The sequence below is a fragment of the Mugil cephalus genome, chromosome 12 (genome assembly GCF_022458985.1).
Source record: "Mugil cephalus isolate CIBA_MC_2020 chromosome 12, CIBA_Mcephalus_1.1, whole genome shotgun sequence".
Taxonomy (NCBI): Eukaryota; Metazoa; Chordata; class Actinopteri; order Mugiliformes; family Mugilidae; genus Mugil; species Mugil cephalus.
In genome coordinates, this window is record NC_061781.1 from 15498737 (window position 1) to 15521148 (window position 22412).

The 22412-nt window shown below is 42.2% G+C and overlaps 1 protein-coding gene across 1 annotated transcript in view; it reads left to right on the forward strand.

Annotated features, from left to right (window-relative positions):
* The window catches only part of LOC125018248 (ATP-binding cassette sub-family C member 4-like), a 32512-nt gene extending 13436 nt beyond the window's left edge, over positions 1-19076 (forward strand). The window contains exons 20-31 of the mRNA XM_047602035.1: positions 754-833; positions 6859-7009; positions 7680-7799; positions 7881-7991; positions 8108-8208; positions 9096-9287; positions 11377-11532; positions 14311-14400; positions 14859-15031; positions 15609-15714; positions 16997-17131; positions 18536-19076. Coding sequence (XP_047457991.1) covers positions 754-833; positions 6859-7009; positions 7680-7799; positions 7881-7991; positions 8108-8208; positions 9096-9287; positions 11377-11532; positions 14311-14400; positions 14859-15031; positions 15609-15714; positions 16997-17131; positions 18536-18613 — 1493 coding nt within the window. The 3' untranslated portion in view covers positions 18614-19076. The remainder of the gene's footprint in view (positions 1-753; positions 834-6858; positions 7010-7679; positions 7800-7880; positions 7992-8107; positions 8209-9095; positions 9288-11376; positions 11533-14310; positions 14401-14858; positions 15032-15608; positions 15715-16996; positions 17132-18535) is intronic.
* The last annotated feature ends 3336 nt before the right edge of the window (positions 19077-22412 follow it).

Consider the following 22412-nt stretch of genomic DNA (forward strand, 5'->3'; position numbering starts at 1 on the left):
AAACGCCTTTCTGCCTTTGCTTGCCTTTAGGAAGTGTACTGTGGGGGTTGGCTATCACTGACCCTGCAATAAACAGTGTGTGAAAGCAGCTGGAGTGTAATCTTATGTTCTGTGGGATCAGAATAGGGGAGCAAAGTTACTGAGGGAGTGACAATAAAGGGCTGCCACAGCACCTGCAGAGCACCAGCCAAAATAATGAACACCTGAGCAGATTGGAGGCAACTCAATTAACGTCACTGACACTGCCAGTCAGAGGATAAAGGCAGGTACGCAGCTTCTGTTGCCCTTTTGTTTCCAGACAAAAGCTTCCCTCACATATTCAGCCAAGAGTAGGGCAGTCTTTATGAAACGCTAGACAAATAATGACTCATTGTTTAATCTAGATAGGCCTGTGTTTTCTATCTGATATCACACTCAATGTATAAGCTCTGTTTTGTGAAACTGGACGGGACTTTGGTAACCGTTGCTCAATAGTATAGTGTGACTGATGGAAATTGAAACAAAATATATTTTTTTTGTGGTTGCAGAGTAGCTAATGGATAAAGTATATCTGTATTTGATTTGGTCTTATAGTTTAACTGTAAATATATTATTTGATAAATACCCAAAGCACCATTTATTTTTCAGCCCTTTTGAGTGCGATCATTTTGAATGCACATCTTTATGACCAATATATCAAAATTTTGTTATTCTATTATAGAGAGATTTATTGTGGTCTTGTCTAATCTGTTTTTCTTTTGTGTTGTTTCTCAGGAAGAATCCTCAACAGGTTTTCAAAGGACATTGGTTACCTGGACTCCCTGCTTCCATGGACGTTTGTGGACTTTATCCAGGTGAGTCTCACCTCGGCAGGTTTGGTCGCTGGCTCTGCAGCATGGGGAGGCCATTTCATGCCTGGCTAAACCTGCTTTGTGGTCCGGGTCCCCTAATCTGGAAACAATTACTGTAGGATTACCCGCCAGCGCGGCCCAGCGCCTGCACAGATTTAATAAAAGTGTGCACATAGGCTGAGGGCGTGGCACCGAGTGTGACACAACAGAAGTGGCATCTTCAGAGAATGTGTACGAAGGCTAAGCAAGTGATTGGGGGACAGAAAGGCACCAAAGAGGAAAGAAAGCCACCTGATAATGGGTCAGGTTGGTGGTGGTGGGGGACAGTGGGGAGGATGTAACAAGGATGTTGACTGGCAAAAAGAAAAAAGTGCAGGCTGCATATGTGGCTGCAGTGGTGGACTTGGAGGAGGGGGGGTCCAGTTGGAACAGATTCAGAGCAGGACTTTCCCTTTTTATCAGAATTCACCTAATGCTTTACAGTCCCACTGGCCTGGTAGCCAAGGGCCACCCTGGTGCGTAACCAGGTAAGGTTACCAAACGCCACCCTGCCACCGTGACAGCCATCTCCCACGAAAGCCTGCGGAGATGAGCCAACTCATGCACCTAGCGCCACAAAGAAGGGAATGTTAGCTGCACAATTCGAGGTAGAGGAGCAGGCGTGGCTCCTTGGTTCGGGCCAAAGAATAGAACAAAGACGCGCTGAAAATGAATCCCCCCTCCACAATGCCTGAGTGATGTTTGTGGCAGATACCCATCTCACAGTAGACAAAAGCCATCTTAAATGCTGAAAGCACAAAAGATCATACGCACAATAGCTTTTTGTCTGCTATAGTTCCCCTCATTTTGATAATAAGGTGAATAATGGTTTAAGTAAAAAAATAACTTTGTAGAGGGCCCATAGGTCCAAGTGAAACAGTGAAAGTGAATTGTGTCATGACTGAAAACAGATGTGTGTATATAAAGTAAAGTATAGCTTTACTTTTAAACTCGTCTGTCTGAGCAACACTGTTTACAGGTACATCACTGCAGTAAATAATGGCTCTTAATAAATGAAGAGCAGGCTGTGTCAAAATTAGACTGGTTTTGTAATGCGCACATTGTTTCAGGTGTTGTTTTGCTGCAGCAGAAACTAGTGGTGATTGTGTAGTAGACAAAGGTGCCATCCTTTGGACAAAGCACTTTTGTTTGTGCTGTTTTCTGCTCTTGTTGGCAGGTGTCTTTCATGGAGCAGTCTTTAATGCTTTCAGGAAGAAGTTTTCACTCTTTTTTTTTTCATCAAAGTATTAGCTGCTCAGAAAAGCTGCTGATCTTCACTATTGTTGCTCATTCGCAGAGGGACACTTCCCCATAGTCATTGTCTAAATGGTTGTCAGGGGGGAATAAAGTGAAACTTCATAAACAATGCCCTAACTGGTTTATCTTTTTCTATGGAGAGAGGCCGTCTCTGTGTTGGGATTTGTGCCTGAGCCTCCCCCTTTATGGTGGAGTAAGTACTTCACAGCCCTTCAGCTCTGCCCCCACCCCACCCCACCCGCCTAACAAGGGGATTCCCCTCCAGCTGGGCTAACCTGGATCCACCCCAGAGCCCTATTTTTTTCACAGGTCTCATTTAGTAGTAATTTAGTATATTGGGAAAAAGGCTCTTTCTCCTCCCTCTTTATGGTCAGGACACAAAGACAGAAATGTCAATTAAAAACACCTCAAGCTTTGGGGACTGTTGGCTTTTGTGTGGACTTGACCTTTAAATCCTGGGTTGCCTCTGTTTTCACAGAGGGGGCAAAGGAGGACGGCAAAACAATAAGGGGTGAGCACAGGGGTCTTTCAGTGGATTTTGTGTGAAGGCCCTTGACCAAGTCACACCACTAACTGTGAGGTCCTGCACTGCATATATAGCCCTTCTTGTCCTCGCACATTCAGTTTGTCAGTATATTTATAACAATTACCTTCATTTAACCCCTCCCTCCAAAGTTATTGTGTATTAAGATTCACAAACGTCACCTCACGATTGATAAATTACAGTAATAAATCATACAGTCTTTAGAGAAAGAAAATGGGAAAGAATAACTGATGCAAACCCAGCACAGAAGGAGCGAAGCTGCACACAAACACGGAGCGAAGATGGCCATTGTCTAAAAACACTGGCGGGTGGATCGTTGTGTGAGTCTGTATATTGTGGCACATTGTGTGTCAGGCCTCTTCAGTGGCTTTGTGGGATATGAGAACTGCTGACGTAACCGTGAGTGCTGCAGGATGGGATTTCACCGGCTTTCTCTGCTTCTTTACCACGCCGGTGACAGAAGAAGCGAAGAATGCACTGGCTCCAGGCGTTACAAAGGTTATCCTGAGAAACACAGAAGATGGCCCCGTGTGGAAATATATAGGCTGCCCCATACATCCTCGTTGAGCATTGTTTTATGACAGTGGCATTGTCTTCTCGCACAAGGTGAAAAATAGATGTGACACAGAAATTTGAGAAGCCTTGAGACGAACTATCCTGTTTGTTTCATTCACTCGCTTGATGAATCGGTGTAAAAATAAACCAGAACACAAGAAAACATCATTATGTGGCCATGCTTATGGGTGTACTTAACTGACCGCTCGGCAATACCACACATGGTCATTTGATGGCGAGCACTGGCCAGCAAATGCTTCCAGTGTGTGTATGTGTGGTCTCCCGCGATGCTGCGGTCCAACACCTCAGCTGCTCTGACTCAGACACACAGACCAGGGTCCTTTTCAGTCTGGGAAACTTACATAACAAAGTCTCAAACTAATCGAGAATCTCTTCTCGTGTCAATATGATGAAGATAATGCGACCTTTCTATGTGTGAATTGTTTTTTTTATGTGTATTTGAAAATGTTTTGTTTCAGAGAGAGAAGCAGTTGCCGAATGAATGCATGAATGAATGAATGTGCCGGACACTAGTGATTTATAGTAGAGGGCAAGAGAGTGAGAGACCACATTTCAAAGCCTTTCTCTTATTTCCAAAATGGGGTTGGAAATCAGCAGCTTGACTGAGCCCAAATAAGTGACTTTCTTTTACCTTTTCACAGCACACAAAGGCCTAATCCTAGGACTACTTGAGCCACCAATGTAGACAGCGACTGAGACCACCACAGTATGTGTCAGACCCTCCTCACCGCACACAAAACACATTGACTGCAGCTTTATGAAGTGAAAATAGCCCAGAAAGGGAAAATGTGAAGGAGGTGTCCACAGTCATTTCTCCTAAAGAAAAGCCGCAGCATCTGGGCATTTAATGCAAAAATAAAGCCCAAACACCGAGTAGAATGGACCGGGTCATTTCTATTGTTCCTGAGCCCAAGTGGAACAGCCCTGTTTTGTTTCAGTACCACTGACCCTTGCAACTTATTGTGCCGCTCTGTCACGGAAAGTGTGGAGTAGAAAAGAAAAAGAAAAGAAAATTCCAGCAATGACAGAGGACTTCTTTTGAGAATTGTTTCTTTACTGTGCTCTCCCCTCATTTCCTGTTTTGTTTGCACTTTTTTTCCCAGTAGCAAATATCGCACACTGTCAGTAAATAAAGGGAGGATGAAAAAGAGGTTGTAAAAAGCATAATGATTCCTTGTGTCCGGAGGGATGTTTAATTAAAGCAAAGTGTTTATTTTGTGCTGTGGAACAACAGTCGCTATCATTGCCGAACACAAATATAGCAATTAACTTCAATTTTCTACATTTATTTGGACATCAAAGAGCTGATAGAATCATTGAGAAAATAAAGCAATTAGGGTCAGCAGAGATCTGAATGGTCTTTGGACACAGCAGCGTGCCCAGTCTGCTTGAATGACTGAATCACATGCGTGCGGTAGCTTTCTTTTCTTGCTAAAGAGCTATTAGCGGTAATTCTTTATTTAAACTGTTTGTATACAAAACCTTTCATCCTTTTATCCACTTTTATGTGCAGCGGGATGTGGCTTTGGGAGTTTTCTGTTCCTGTGTGGTTTCCAGCAGATATGGATGTGGTCTGAGGGGGTGAGGTGTATACGCTTGTAGGATCGCTTATCGGAGTCATCTGTGTGTAGTGTGGGTGGGGGCCACGGTGTACCCGATGCTGACACGATAAGCGCCCAACCACGCAAATGGATCACATCAAACGGGGCCTTGGCGACAGCGGGCCCTGGGGAGCAGGAGGAGGGAAGACTTCTATCTAACGGTTCCCGTTCCTCCTCTGTCCCCTTAGATGACCCCACTGTCAGATAAGCCGACCTGACTCAGACCTTCGTGGCCGCCGCCGAAATGGGCCCAATTAGGATTCAAATTAAGCAAACGTGACTGAGCAGTGTCGGTGTCACCAGTCATCAGCTGGGGGAGTGAAAGAAAAACGGTATACACGATAAGACGTTTGTTCAGTTCATATTTGATCCCCTCAAGGGAAGGCTGGATAACACGCAGTAATGGCCTGTGTGCCATCATCTTACTTTGCAGTCTGGTAGCCTTCCATCAGGGCTAAGATTGAAACTTATGTACTGTGAAATTCTCGGGATCAGTTGTGCTCAGTAGCTTTTCGACTCACTGTTTGATTGTGTGGGCTCCACTACAGCAACGGTTAGACTCGTAATTCCCTCTTATCTGAACTGCAAATGGAATTGAGTAGCTTTTCGTCATAAAGCTACACTGAAAGTGATCATGCTTAAATGTGTGCTTAAGTGGCAGATAACATCCGTAATTAAGGTTCTAAATTAAATTTTCATTTCTGTGGGCCAGTGTGAGACCACTGAAGGTAGCGGTACGATCCTAATCTTCACGTTTTAGCATTCATGTCTTAGGATGCATCTAATTTCAGGGTGTGAGGTTTCGCTTTTATCGTGTATCAATCGACGATATAAAAAAAAAGTAACATGGCACACCTTTTAGTTAAGAAGAGGTGGTCTCACACAAGTTGAGGGGTGGAAGAAGTATTAAACGCAAGAGTATGGATACCACACATGCATTAAAAAAAACACTCTTAACTTAAATTTACATGAAGTTGCTTGAGAACTTAAGAGAAGGTAAAGAATCACATATCAATCAAATATGAAATATAACATTTTTTGGGGAAAACCACAGATAAATGTACAGTAGGAGATGAAAAGCGCAATATTTCTATCAAAAATATAGTGGAAATTCTCAAAGTGTGTCAAAATTATAGTGCATTGCTTGACTGAAGTGTCATGAATCATTTTATTGCATCATTTTTTTACCTTTATTCATTTTAATGCAATGACTTTTCTTATATTTAATCCACATGTGTATATAAAGGTCTAATCTGCAAATTATACTAATAATTAAAAATTAATACTTAAAGTCAGAGTTGTGTCGTTGTGTGTACAATACTCAAGTGCCTTATAGCCTTATTTGCTTCAATGTAACTGATAACTACCACAACAGATGGGCTACACTAAAAGCCTTTTAATATTAATGGTCACAGTTATCAGACGCTTGTATTTTCTTTTCTTTTTTTTAAACAGAGTGCGGATGTTTGCTTTGATAACTGTCACTGTGTCCACTCTTGTTAAAGCGGCTCTGATACCCTGGTATAGATGTGTCACAGAGAGCCATTAACACGGGTGATGAGTCATGTGTTGTTGAGGCCTGTGCGGTTTGAGTGTGTGATGTATCAGACACCCACAGTGTGGTTCCCAGAGCTCTCTGCCAGTCACTGTGGCCATGCCTGTTGGCTGGCTGCTCTGCCAGGGAGGCTTACAGGTCAGAAGTGTTGAAGGGAAAGCCCAAGAGAGCGAGGGATATGAGCTGCAGTGGCCAAGTGGTAAATTCTCACCTGCTACTAAGTGAGAATTAGCGCTGCGATCGCTTTCCTTTCACACTGTGAGTCACATAAGCTCAGTCCCACAACCTGCTGTTACCTTACTGTACACCTGCGATGGCCTCTCGCAAACGTAGCTGAAAGATTTTCTCTTGTTCAACTTCAAGAAATGGTCCTGGCCGGTGGTCGCCCACACAGGAATAGCTTTTGAGTTTTTTACTGTTAATTTGTGCTCACACCTCTCCTTCCTTCTCTCCCAGGTATTCTTCCAAGTGGTTGGAGTGATCGCGGTAGCTGCCCTCATCATCCCGTGGATCCTGGTTCCCGTTGTTCCTCTTCTTGTTGTCTTCCTGTTTCTGCGATGCTACTTCCTGCAGACCTCCAGGGACATCAAGCGGCTAGAATCCACCAGTATTTATTTTTTTTTTTCTTTTTGGGTGGGGGTAGGCATGTCCATTCGTGGTAGGAGACAAAAGCGGACCACAGGAATGCTAATAAACCATTGAAGAATGCCACGGTCATTAGCATAAAGGCTAAAGGTGGTGGTGGCCTATGGCTCGGCCACACGCAGTTTCCTCAAGAGATGGGAGTTCGTGACATCACATACAATAAGAAAAATGCCAAGTGGGCATGACTAGGCCATAGCAGGCTTCAGTTCATCCTTTTTATTCTGAGCTAAGAGCCCAAAATGCGCATTGACCAACAGGTTTCATCGTCTTAATAGAACAAAGGTTCTGTTAATAAGCTCAAAGGAAACATTTAGGTTTTGTGAAAGACCTTCTGAGTCTATTTAATGGAAACAAAAGGCCAGTGAATGCAGCCTTTATCTAAATCAGAACAACTAGAAATCAAGTCCGAGTTTAACGTTTCTTTATGTCCAATCTATGCTTTCTAATTTACAATGTAACAAATGGAACCCCTCAAAACTCATCAGATCATTACTGGAAGTTAAATCTCTACAACCCAGAAGCAAATATATTTTTGAAGAACTAAAGTTTAAAGACTTTTATTGAATTAATTTGTTACTAAGGGTGCTTTCTCTTTCCATTTGCTAACAATGGCTTGTTTATGTTTCTTATAGCTCGAAGTCCTGTCTTCTCCCATCTTTCGTCCTCTCTCCAAGGCTTGAGCACCATCCGTGCTTTCAGGGTTCAGCAGAGGTTTCAGCAGATGTTTGATGAGTATCAGGATCTTCACTCAGGTGAGAAATAATAATTAATGTATTTTCGGTATTTAGGCCATATTTAGAAGATCTAATCTTTGAGTTCATATTTGTTAACAGAGGCCTGGTTCTTGTTCCTGACGACCTCCCGCTGGTTCGCCGTGCGTCTTGATGGAATTTGTTCAGTTTTTGTCACCATTACTGCTTTTGGCTGCCTTTACCTCAGGGATGGTACTGTATGAGAGTTATTTAAAACACAACACTTATAGAACATCACTGACCTTTGATACATTATTAAAGAACCCATGAACGTCTGACTTCATGTTTTACTGTTTGTCTGATTACAGGCCTGGAACCAGGTGCAGTGGGTCTGGCTCTGTCCTATGCTATCACACTCACAGGCATGTTTCAGTGGGGCGTCCGACAGAGCGCTGAGATCGAGAACATGGTGAGAAGATTTACAGTTGAACACTTAAATGTAGTTTGACATCATTAAACATCAGTTATGTGGTGGGTTTTGTTCTTTTTATCCTGCTAACAGAGCAGTGGAAAACAAAATAATACAAATATAGTAAAATAATAAAAACACACAATTCCAACACCAAACTACAATTTTCTGCATAGTCAATTAATCCTTTCGTTAAATTTTCACCAAATTAAAACACTTCTGACATTTCTACGATTGACCTTTCCACCTTTTCTTGAAATATTTTCTTATTGAAGCTAATAAATATGTATTAATATTTGTCAGTAATGTTGTCTATGAATGAAGAAACTATTTCAAACTTTCATTAATGTCATTCATCACAAGATTTATTCAGTGCATTCTTGATTAAAAAAGATATGCAGACATGCATACATGGTGTTGATGGTATGATTTGACTTAAATGACTTGTGCTGATTGTTAAGGTAAAAGCCTGGTTTTATTTATGTCAGCATATGTATTTGCTCACAACCTCTTAGAGCATAATATTAAAGGGAACATACTTGGTTTTATAGGTGTATAAATGCAAAAAAGAAACCTTTAGCTTCTGCTTTAGAGATTCTTGTTGCAATGTTGTTGTAATTGCATTACTTGGATAATACATGAGAATACAGGTCAGAAAATTTATTTAGTTTTTTACATCTGTATTTAAATCTACCTGTGGTGGAATACTAAATTACTCAACCTGATAATATGACTCTATTGGAGGTAGAGGTAATTGTTTATTCAGAAATAAAATCTTTAATTAAAATTAATTAGGTAAAGTATACTAAAGCTGGGGTTTTGAACTTTTCATTTACTTTAAAAATGAGAATTCCTTGAAAAAATAATATCTATTCATTTATTTGTAGATGACTTCGGTGGAGAGAGTAGTTGAATTTGCAGATCTGGAGAGTGAAGCTCCTTGGGTCATGGACAAACAGCTCCCAAGCGATTGGCCCAGTACCGGCTCCATCTCCTTTGACAGAGTCAACTTCTCTTACAGCGCCAGTGGGCCTTTGGTCCTGAAGAACCTGACTGTTGTCTTCGCATCCAGGGAAAAGGTTCTTGTCTTTATTGCCACTTGCGCATGCTTACTGGTGTGCACAGCCCCATGACCTGGGTTGATATGCAGCTAGTGTAGAAGGTGTGGTGTGATTCTTTTTTATGTGGCATTATATTCAAATCAATTATTAAAGGGACAACGTATTGTGCTGCTGAATCTTCAGGACTATACCATTTGTGATTCATGGAATACATATCATGTAATTAAGACTGTTCAAGTGGATCCATTTGTCTCCAATTTGCATTTTGAGCTACCTGACGGTGACAACTGTTTATTCACTATAAGAGAGAGGAGAGGCCGAGGGAGAGGGGCGAAGGCAGAGGGAGATGGTTGAGGATGATTGAAATAGTGTTTAATGCAGGGGGTGTATTTTGCATGGATATGGTTGGCCAGGGCGGCTGATTTCACAATGGATGGGCTGATAAGTGTAGGGGCCCTGACTCTGACAGCCCATGGGAGGGATCTCTGCTGCATGCCATGGGGGTAAAAGGCTTTGTGTATCCTGAAAGATTTCCTTGACGCTCTTTCACCTGCATCTGCCACCTACTATAAGATCCTTTCATTCTGTCTCACACATAGTCATATACTGTACATAATCGTACAGAAAGACACCACAGCGCTACTATCATAATACCATTCATAATAGAGAAATTCATCAGTAAGGACAGTTTGTATTTTGAAACCAACATCAATACAGTTGTGTATTTTATTAAAACTAATTTTACAATATGCTTTCCCAGTTGGAGTTTGCCGTATATGCTCTATACATCTTCACAAGGAGTGCCAATAAGGAAGCAGTGTTGAATACTTAATTTTCCTAATCAAGTACTCAACACCACAGTGTAACATTTTCACTTACTAAGTCACAAATAACTTACTTTGTTCTTTAGATATGACATCAATGGCTTATTGGTACATGCAATATATACTTGTGTCCTTTTAAAAAGTGGCATTGTGCGTATGTGTGTAATGCTATCATTTACACAGGCTCATGGAGTATAATTAGACCTTTGTAATATCTGTCAGTCTAACCATTGTTCTTTCTGTACACACACACTAAGATGCCAGAGTTAGCCAGGAAAAGGCTGACAAAGACCAGTGGTGTATCTCTGCAGTGTATTTAGTGAACCCCCATTTAAAGAAATTCAGCATTGATCGCATTGTTTTTTTTTTCTTTTTTAATCTTTTGTGAAAAGCATATACACCATTAGCAGATATCAGGAAATAGCATGGTTTGGTTTCCCATAAGTCTTACAGTGACAGGTAGTGGATATCAATTCAGATGACGACAGTCCTGTTCAGACCTGGTATTAACATGTGTCCCGAATTATCCAGTTACAAGTAAAGCACAGGGTTGGAAGTGGTCTGGACCACTTATGACATATTTCTCTCTGCACAAAATTGTGATTGGATCTTGAGTCGCATGTGGTTTTATGGCATTAATGGCAGGTGTGAACGCAGACTTAGATACTTGTGATTGAATCATTCACAACACATGATTTCAGCACATAATAACAACTGACTAAAGACTCAGCTTTGACACTCGCCTGTTCTAACTGTACCCTCAATAACATGGCATGAATTGTGGCATTATTGACGTAATGGGGTGACTTACATATCTTTATTTAAATGCATTTTAAATAAAGATATGTGGTTAACCCTGCAAAGATTTCCAAGCCCTGGTAGATGGCTTCACCTATTACTTGTTATAATTAGTAACTACACTTTACCGACCTACAGGCATTGGCACGCGTGAAACTGTAGGCAAACGGAGATAAGCGGTGTTATGAAATATGCCATACTTAAAAATGGCTGCTGTGAGACACAAGCATGCCAAACAGAAATGATGCAGGTTAGACACAAGACATAATGATATTCATAGTTTTGAAATGTGATAAATGTTTAGCACAGGCTTATTTTCTCCGTTATCTGCAAAAGTGCTGTAGCATAGACAGTGGATGGGTTGTGATGCTGTTATACAGCACAATGAGCGCTTCTGTGATTAATAATCTGAAGGCGAACAACAATGTTTTTTTGTTTTTTTTTTTGTGAATTTGCAGACCTAACAGCAGTTTTCTCCTCTGCAGGTTGGCATCGTTGGGCGCACTGGTGCTGGTAAAAGCTCCCTGATCTCTGCCTTGTTCCGGCTGGCGGAACCTGAGGGAAGAATATCGATTGATGGATTTCTGACCTCTGAGATTGGTCTGCACACACTGCGCCAGAAAATGTCGATCATCCCACAGGTGCCTCGTTTAAATTGCTGTTTCATCTTTTGTAAACTACATACATTAACCAGTGGGTACATTTGAAGTATTTCCTTGAAATAGAAGTATATTACATATAGTGGTTTATTACAAATCAAGTACAGCTTTTTTCTCTCCCCTTTTCTAAACCTGCTTAACCTTTGCTTTGAAAGCTTCTGTAAGGTTCAGACTCCTCGTGATTGAGAAATGGCAGAAATGTCAGATGAACCAAGGTAACAGGAACCTTCATGCTTTGGTCCCTTTTTTTTTATACGCCTGGCTTTTAAAAAGCTAAAACAAGTGAGGAGAATTAACAGTCGTCACTCAGGGGATTTCTGAAAGTGAGACAAACGGATGCCTTGAGACAGTTTAACTTTATTTCCGCTTGTTGAAACTGATACGGCATTAAGAAAATGCCAGCCTGCGGGTGAGTGTCAGCAGAGTGGAGGGAGGGGAGAAGACTCCCACGGCCTGTACTGTGAAGAGAGCAGTTCCCCATCCCTGACAGAGGATTAGTCCTCTACCCCCCAAACATGGGAAAGCAGCTTAGAAGAAGTCTCCCCCATCCTCACAGTCAGAGTCCCCTTGTACACCGTCACTTAGCCCAAGTCTCAAACATTTCCAGGCTGCAGCCAAGATGCCCAAAAACAGTTACATTAATGCTTTTCTGTGGATTTGATAGGTTCCTGGCAATGCTTCCACACGAGATAAAGTTCTGCTTCCCAGTCTAAACTACTTTGAGATGGATATGATGCATGTTTGATCTGATTTTGTTTACTCCTCCTGTCTCTCCTAGAGGGAGAGACTTGTACGAAGTGGCAGGTTACGAGTCAGAACTTTTAACTGCACGCCCATCTGAATCACATACTGGATGGCAGTTTCATTATGTAGGCAGCAATCTGAAGAGAGTTCCTCTGTACTCTGCTCTTAGTTTTACAAACTTATATATGGAGATAGGTCTCTTGGGTTTACACAAATTCACAAGAAAGCTTTTTTATATATATATATATATGCCTGCTAGAGATGAAGTGACATTCAGGCAACCTTTCACGTGGGGGAAAAAGTCTCTATAAATTTCTAGTTGCCTTTTTTTGTCACGTGTAGTTATGAGTGTGATATGTATACTGTACATTGCCAGCGAGGAGTTTCATTATTTGCCACCTACAGATCTGATTATGATAAGCTTGTATTAGCATATGGCATTAAAAAAAGGATCTATTTCAGTTTCTATTGAATCCTCAGGAATGACTGGGTAAAAAAATTATTTCTGTGGCAAACAGAGGGCTTAGAATTGGTGGAGCACATAATCGGTCCATGGAAAGCTCTGCTTGAAAGCAGTTTTTCCGAACCTACATTGAATCCTCAATTAAATTGTGTCACAAAACTAGTTTGAATTGGGACTTCAGCTGGCTTAATGACAAGGTGGTATTTTTGTGACGGAGAGAAAAGCTCATTGGAAGTGAAAAGGTGGAACATTTTGCAAGGCATGTGTAGAAGGGATGAAGCCCTGGATGGAAAATGAGCAGTTAGTCCTGAGTCTTCTGACATATAGTACATGATGGTTTGTTGACACATGATTTTTATATTTGAAAAGTTTTACACTCTTAAGTCTGTGTACTCCCACATGTAAGTGCATGCTGTGTTGCTTCAGCGTTGTCCTGTTTATGACCGGTCGGACATGAAGGTGTGGACGACTAGTACTTCTGTAACAGTAATGCAGGACACTCAGCCCTTTAGGCCCATTGTGTACTTTACTTTTGCTCCCGGTCTAATCTCCCAGTTGCCAGGTGAACATGGCATATCTTGATTTGAGGTCAGATCCGTATCTTGAGTAAGCTGGAGTTATCGCGTTGCCTTCACTGTGATGTGGATACAGTGAAAGCATCAGATTTGGTTACGGATAGTTGGCTGCTCTGCTTCATCTCTATTACTGTGACAGTCACATCTCATTAAAGTGTTTTTCAAATGATCATTATAGCCACTTAAATGTCGTAAATTCAGTGTTATGTTTCATAGGAAATCCCAGCTGTGTTTGTGCACTGATAAAATATCGCAGATAGGATGCCATACAAACATCTTATCTAGAGCAGCTGTGTACCACAAGAGGTAAGAGGGTCATTTAATGCCAACTAGGGAGAGTCCTCCAGTGATTGTTCAGTAAATCACTTCAATGACAGAGCAGGATGTATGAATACGTATCCAAGCTAACATTTGGAGATGCCGGATTGCTCCTGTTTATCAAGTATACCACAAACAGAGGAGCATGTTGGGACGGGTCCTGTGGACTTGTGGGCTTTTTCCTTTACCCTGTAATAAATGGCTTTATTTGCTCTTTTAAAGATGACTGTGTGACTGAACCTTGATACAGGTGCGTGGCTGACCATAAATACATGGTCCTCAGATCTCAAGCTGTCCTTTCATAAGTGTTTGCGCACTTTGGCTGACATTTTGAGATTATTTCTACTACAGGTACAGAGGGAATTGTTGTCCTGGTGGCACTTCTTTGTCTTATACTTGGACAACCTTGCACAGCTATTATCCGCTAGCACCAGTGCGCAAGCTCTGGTTTTCCAAGTAAAAATATCAACTTATTGAAGCATAGTTGGCTACTGCATTGAATAGAGCTCCTGAGTGGAGCAAGTCCTTTGTGAACATCTTCCCCTCACACATTGCCTGGCGGCCCTCTATAAAGCCTGTCTTAACCCTTTCATACATCTTCCCCCTTGTCATTATCTTAACTGGCCACGGCCTTCTCTTTCTATATCCATCTATCCACAGGACCCAGTTCTCTTCACGGGCACCATGAGGAAGAATCTGGACCCTTTCAGGCAGCACACAGATGAGGACCTGTGGAATGCACTCCAAGAGGTACTCCAGCGTGGCTCTGAATGATTCCCCCTCGCCAGCCCAGGGGGGGATCCCTCTGTCCCCCTGTACAATGCTGCCATTCAGCCTCCCTGCTCGCCACAAGTCATGGGGGGAAATCCCATTAGGGCCATGGGGCCCAGCTCAATGTGCGGCTTGTAACTGGGAAGCATTGAAAGTGCTGGGGGAGATGTGTTTGGGCAGTCAGGCCAACCAGGATGAAGGCTCCCCCCACAGCGAAGGGCTTCAGCTCCTGGTCCTGCCTCTGAATGGGTTTGGTGGCCTGGATTAAAGCTAGAGACTGGCCACAAGAGAGCACTGGCCAAGGTCATCAGTGGACCTGGCCCTGCATTGTGCCAGCCAGTTAATGGGTGTGTTTGGATGGCTCTTTAAAGACATCCCCACAGGACGCCTTTATGAAGGAGTAATGAAGGGTTGGGCTGTGCTCTCCCTCTCTGCAGGTGCAGATGAAGGCTGTGGTGGAAGAGCTGCCCAGTAAGCTGGAGACTGTGCTGACTGAGTCAGGCTCTAACTTCAGTGTGGGCCAGAGGCAGCTGGTGTGTCTGGCCAGGGCCATCCTCCGGAAGAACCGCATCCTCATTATTGATGAGGCCACAGCCAATGTGGACCCAAGGTCGGGACACTTCACACCCTTCAAATTATCTTACATCAATGTGAGAACAGTCTGTTCCACATGCAGCTTGTTTACTGTAAACTGGAGCTTTTCAGCATGGGTAATTTGAGCTAAATTAGATAAAGGGCTGCTAAGTGTTTCTTCCGAGCGAGTCTGAAATTATTCTCATAGTAGCACTCGTGTTTAAGTGTGCAAATCTTTCAGTAACTGAAGAAAAGTTAAATCCTTGAAAACCCTGATTATCTACTTCTTAGGGGCAAATTTGATCAAAAGAACCAAGCGATAGTAAGTAGTTAATGCAATTGGCATGAGAAATTAAAAGTAAGTTAGATGTAATGTGTAATTAAAACTGAACAAAGTAACAATACTAAGAAAAACACATGCCTCGAAATATAATAGAAAATGTGAAAAGAAAGTTACATAAAGCTAAGCCCTGATATCCGTTATTTTGTATGTCCTCCACTACACATATTTTGCTCCTGATGAGCCATTGTTCTGTGTTGCGTAAAATCCCTGCCCCAGGCTCTATAGGAAGAGAGATTTCTGTTCTCAGGTGTTGTGTTCCCTGCCTCTTTAGAACTGACAGCCTCATCCAGCAGACTATCCGGGACAAGTTTCAAAAGTGCACAGTCCTCACCATTGCTCACAGGCTCAACACTATCATTGACTCTGACAGAATTCTGGTAAGTGTGGATGCAGTAAATTTCCATTGTTCAACATTTAAAATGAGACAGTTCTCCTTGGAAAATGATAACAGATGAAAGAAAAAAAAAAATCAGTGCTTTCAACGCAGCATAAACATTTTTGACATTTTAGGGTTTTTCCCATCTCAAACATTGACAAAGCTGTCTACTATCTAAAAGTGCACTTTGAAAAACATGCTCCTCATTCACTCACATGGTTGTCATTCATTTTGTATTTGAAACTCTGCGCAAACGCGTATTTTCTTTAGTCTGATGGTGTAACTCCAGATTTAATTCGCTTGCCTTATTTCACAGCAGCTGGGCTGATTCCTTGCTCACAGCATTCCCTTTCATTGAACCCTCACTCGTGCCACTTGATCTTTGGCCCTTCCCTGCTACTGCCTGCAGAGGTGCCAATTAGTGCCATTTGTGGCAGCATTTGTTAAGCGTCTATGGAGGACAGGGCGCGACCTGGTGGCTGCCTGGTCACTGAGAGGGCTGCTGAGAAAAGCCAAATACACACAGTGGGGACTGTTTCACACTTACTCTTGTGTTAAATGCCCCCAGACTGCCACACACGTCAGGAATGCTAAATTGGGACCCCCGTGTATTGACTTGTCCAAATCTTAACCTGTGCCTTGTTTTCCAAAATACAAACTCCTATCTCCTGGTTACCTGCTCCTAAACTTTTGATAATGACGTTAGCTGCAGAGGTCTCCCTTTCATACCAAACACTGCCTGGAACTGTACTTTACTGATAACTAACTGCTCATTACTGCTGTAAGGGGATCCAGCTTGTTAAAATTTGTCTGTGATATAATTGTAGTATTTTCCAAACTGCTTCAACTGGCACTATTCTTTGTGCGGTTTACATGGCATGTGATAAGATAGAAATTATGGTAATTTTCCAGAGTGTCTTAAAGGTGTGATTGTTGGATTTAACTGAGGACCACCCCTAGGCTGCTGCAGTGCCAGGATAAATACATGGTTAAATCACTGATCTCCTGTTTGTCAGAGTCAGCGTACTTGACTTTCACGCTGCTAACAGGTCACTCTTCTTGTTCGTGGCCCCTTCAGAGCAAAACCAGGCACCGTGTTTGCTGTAGCATGAGTCACATAAAATGGATGGTTCCTATGTGTACAGAACTACTGTTTCCCCATTCAACTTGCACTGTCTGCATGCATTGCTCAGCAGCGAAACAGCTGAAATGTCAGTTTTCCCCAAAGTAAAGTATACAGGCAATGGCAAACATATACACACACATTGTGTGTGTGATTGCAGGTTCTGGATGCTGGCAGGATCCAGGAGTATGATGAGCCATATGTGCTGCTCCAGAACCAGGACGGGCTCTTCTACCAGATGGTCCAACAGACAGGCAGAGCCGAGGCCGACTCACTGCTGCATGCAGCCAAACAGGTAACCACATCCACCTTTGTCCCAGCACAGGACTATCGCTAAATAAGAGTTCAGCCTTGGCACACTAATCCCAGACTCTCCCGTTAACGCCAGACTTCATTGCACGCCTCCAAAATAATACAGAGGAGACGCGCATAACCCTGACAATGCAAAGACACTTGATTACCATTTTAATTTAAAGTGTCTACTTGGAGCATCGCGACACCATAACATTAATTTCAAGAGAAAAAATTGTCCCTTTGTAGATTTACATCCTCTGATATTATCGAAGGAACTCTCCGTATAATCTTTTTTTCCTCATAATGTAATTTCGAGATCATTTTAGCGATGATTCTAGAAAAGCAGCTTTCTTTGCGCTGTATCTATTTTTGAAATATTGGGTTTAACTTCATCGCGATTTTGGATAAACTTTCTATGGGGATTACAGTAATAGAGAATGTCCGCATTTCTTTCCCTGTGAAATTCATTTGTGCTGTATTTCCCCTTCAGACACTGAGCAGATAAGAGCCGACTATTCATTGTTCAATTCCATTTTATGTGCATCTGTCTGGGACTACAGATACCATATTGCAACTTCAAACAGGTCTTTGTGAAATAAGAAAAAGTAGGCATCATTTCATTTTCTCCCTGTCCCTCGCACAAATTTATCAGCGGAACTGTATCTTTTCAGCCAGAGGAGTGAAATGAGTAAAATACTGATTTCAAAGACTCAGCACACTGTGGTATTATTTGGTATCGTCTTACCCTGCACAGTGGAGGATTGGGAGTGACATTGTTCAAGCCCTTACGTTTCCCTTTCTGTATTGTAGGGTGCTCTCCTTAGATCAGATTACTGCAGCATCCATAACTGTCTAGCACCACTTATTAAATACTGAGATGGTCCACATGCTGTGTGTCAAGTTTCTATAGTTGTCAGTCAAAGTTTAAATACATTCAATAATCTGATATCAACCTCCAGCTCCTTTGTCCATGTTTAAAGGGAGTCGACCGTATATCTCAAGCTGTGGCCAAGCTTTCACCTCTTTTGCCTCTTTTTCACAAACTTTCTTTATTGAAATTGTTCGTATGGCAGAGCCTCTTTGTATAAAGAAATCATTTTACAGACTCTTTGCGCAAACACTGCAATGCTGTTTTTCAAACGGCGGCTCAATGTGCAGCTTAGAAGCCACTGTTAGAGAAAATTAACTCCACAAATAATTCCTGTGATTATCTCCGGCATTTTCTGCCTTGGATTTCACAGTTGTTTATTAGGCTAAATAAGCCACTTTTGCATGCTTCGACGGATGCTAAATCCCCTCGCTGTGCTCTGACTGGATCTGTCATAAATCGCACCTTAACAGATCGTAGCTTAGATTGGACAGTGTGCTTGTATTCTGTGACACCGCTTCCCTGATCCGCTTTCAGGTTTACATGAACAAAAAGCGGGTGACTGACGTGTGCCGCGCCAAGGACATCCACGTCATCTTTGAGACGTCTCTTTGACAGTTTGGAGAGTTGCTGTGGTCCTTGTGTTAGTCGTCGGTGACCAAATATTGTCCTTGAAGGCCGAGTGTAGTGTGGGCTGCGTTTGATTGGCACAGGCCTTTGGTCTGGAACAGAAAATATGCAAGTATGTGAGGCAGGCTGTGCCTTTCATTGACAGCGTACGCCGATCAGCCACAATATTAAAACCACTGAAGTGAATAACATTGACTGTCTGCGACAATACAATGTTCTGCTGGGAAACTTTTGGACCTCACATTCGTGTGGATGTTACTTAGACATGTAGCACCCACCTAGACCAGACCAGGCACATAACAATGATACTCCAGTGATAATGATACTCCAGGCTGCATCCTGTATGGATATCAGTATCCATCCCCAGCAGGATGCAGCCTGACATAGAAATACACACAAAAATGGTTTAGGATTAACTAAAAAGCAAAACAAAGAAAAAAAATAACATGAAAAATATTGCAAGGTGTTGACCTAGCCTCCAAAACCGATCAAGTATTTGTGGGATCCACTGGAACAAGCCTGATCCACAGGAGCCCCTCCCCTCAACCCATAGGACCCAAAGGCCCCCACTAACAACATTCTGTTACCGGACACCACAGGACGCCCTCAGAAGACCCATGTCCATTGTCTGATGAGTCACAACCGTTGTGGAGGCACAAGGGTGACCTACGCGATATTAGGAAGGCGGTCATAATGTTATGCCTGATTGGTGTATTGCTGCGTGACTGTTTATTGATTACACGCTAAGATGTTTATGTATGTGTGTTTGAGCCTCCTGGGTATCCTCAATTTTGCACTGGTGCTCCGAGGAGTGCAGATATCGAATGTAATTATTCTGGTGCAATAAATTATTTGTGACTTAAATTATTCTTTTTAGGTGAACATTGTTTTGTAGGACTAAGGACTTTTCATTATTTGGAAAGACAAGGAGAGACTGAGAGGTGACACCCAATGTTTTCTGTAATTATTGTGCCTTGATCACAGTATTGATTCTTAGTAATTGCACTGTTTTAATTGAATGGTCTTCCTCCACTTTGAGTTTAGTGGTTTTATGTCTACCTCAGCTCTTGTTAGCAAAGAACAGTAAAGTTCGAATGTAACAAGTCACGTTGACACCAAGGAACATGGGACAGACCTTTTAATGCCTCTAAAGTGTTATATTACCTTCCTGTCTTTACACTTCTGCTAAATGTGCCGTTGTTGCGTTGAAAATGTAGCATTTTCTCATGTGGTGATAATAGAAGAATTTAATAAGACCATTTATAGCTCGGTGTTTGTTCTCACTCCAAGTTCTATATATTTCTATGGTTTATAACACAACTTGAGTTTTATTGAAAGTTTGCACCTTGTAGTAGTTTAGTCATGAATAATTCAGATTAAATTCCATATAATAAAAGTGTATTGCTTGAATCTTTCAGTACTGTCTTCATTCTGCTTTATTTTTACACTGACTTTCCAATGTTTCCTCTCTCTGTTGCTCATCCTATGTTCAGTTGTTAGGTTCAGGTTAGTGGTTTCAGCTGGTCTTGAACACGATGCTACAAATTGGTAAGTGGTTCAAGAAAACAACCCGGTGATTACTGTGAGGAGTCAAAGTGATTTTTAAATTCAGTTTCCACTCTGTTATTCCCGCATGTTGGTATATATGACAATTAAATCCTGAAACGTAATTTTGTCATCACCAGCTCAATTAGAAAGGAGCTGTTTAATTTGGCTCCATGCAGACGAGGGCAGAGCCGGTGATTACACATTCAGAGATTCTTGTCAGTAAACACTTAGCCTCGTCTAAAAGGCAGTATTTAACCAGGCCCCAATTTGGGTCGTGAACTGCGGGACATCGGTTCCTTTAAAAGCTGAGTGATTTACACAATTCATTAAAGCCAATGAATCTTGAGCCAGCGTCATATTAAATGGTTACTTACTCTCAAATAGCCCCTTGGGAGTTGAATTGTTGGCTGGCGAATAGATTAAAGTTTACATTGAAAAGAAAAATTGAATTCAGAGGTAATCAATAGCATAATGGGCCAGTGAGAGGAGCCTGCTGCCTGAAATGAAATTACCATATTTTTAATCTTAATTTTCCACTCTGTTTATCTGACAGTGTGGATGTGCAATCCAAACAGATAATGAGAGAGTGGGATATTGACAGTGGGGTCCTCTGGAGTGCTTGTTTCAGTGATTAAACGCTGTGATCTGTGATTACTTTGTGTCGGGTGTCAGGCTGGCGGCCAGGGCCCTGGGAGACATAGGCACATAGCAGCTGGAGCATCATGGGTCTCTGAGGTGCTAATGCACCTGACACAGCATTGACAGCATTCGAAACCCTATCAGGGACTTCACCACACAGCAGCTGCTACAATAGAAATACTCGTGGCACTATCTACATCAGAGTCAGCATATATCCTCTCTGCTCTCCCCTTGATAACAGCCAACACAAGAATGGTGACAACAAAGTTTCCACAATAAGTATTATTAGCCGGATACCTTCCTTCGTCCCCCCAATAATAGCGCCATTTTAAGACATATCTGAATAGGCGGGCAAAATAGCCGTAGTGCTGATATAGCTTTAATAAACAAATGCCTGAGAAACCTGGCTGTTCACACAATGAAGTTTAATCCCAAAGAAATAAAACGCAAAATAAGAGTCAGCACAATGCGCAAGCCGGCGAATAATATGATGAATTCAAACTGTCGGCGTCCACACTTTAAGAAAAAAGTGATGGTGCTGATTTGAGAGCGCGATATCCGCCGGATCCCGCGAAAGATGTTTTATTGTCAGCTGAGAGAAAAAAAAAAAAAATAATGTAACAAGTATCCGTAACAACTGAAAAAGCTGTAAATTGTTTAAGGTTGTTTTGTTATGGGGCCGGTAAGTAGGTAGACTGAAGGCCATTTTGAGGTTTCGGAGACAATGTTTTTCGCAAACTTTCTGTTGTGCTAGCATTTTCTTTTGTGATGGATACTGCTGTTTGACAAATGGAAACAAATTGCATGGTGAAGGCGTCTGAATGGCAGGGAGCTGGGGAGTGTCAAACCCGGTGCTGAAAGACGATGAAGCGAGAGCCTCAGGTTTTTGTGGGCGACTCAGACCTGACTGATCCCAACATAAAGTACTTGTTGAAGAGAAGGAGAAAAGGAGAACGGGATTTCGACAGGCTGCAGTGAAATTAGGAGAATTGACTATGGCGGCTTTGTTCCTGGCTGGTGACATGGGGTGGGGGAGATGTGGAGACTGGAGCGATTCCCCGGAGACTCCGTGCTCAGCCTTTCTAAAGTGACTACAAACTGAATATCTGACAAGTTCCCAAGGCCTGACGTGACTCCCGTGTAGAGCTAAGAAAAACAAACAACAAATGGCACATTTTTAAGATACATCTAGTGACACTGGATGCAGTGTGTTAGAAAATGGCTTTTTATCTTGTTAAAAATAGGCACTCTATTTGGAATATGTTGGTGCTACATTTTCTAGATCATCACAACAAACTAGTTAGACCTAGTTTTTTCCTTGTGGCAGACTTTGTGAAAGTAGAAAAGTGTCATTCTCTAACTTACTAGAGGACATATAACCAGCAGGGAGTCTGGCATCATAGACAAACAGCAACTGGAAGTTGTTGGTGAGATTTAATAAGCCGCTCTGCATCACGGTGCCTCAGCAGTTTAGTGACCACCTCGGCCTGGTCTTATGGACCGGCTGAGTAACACTGCTACAAACAGTAATTACAGGTCGCACATGTAACTTCTGAATGATTCAGTCTCGTGTGTGTGTGTGTGTGTGTAGAGTGCG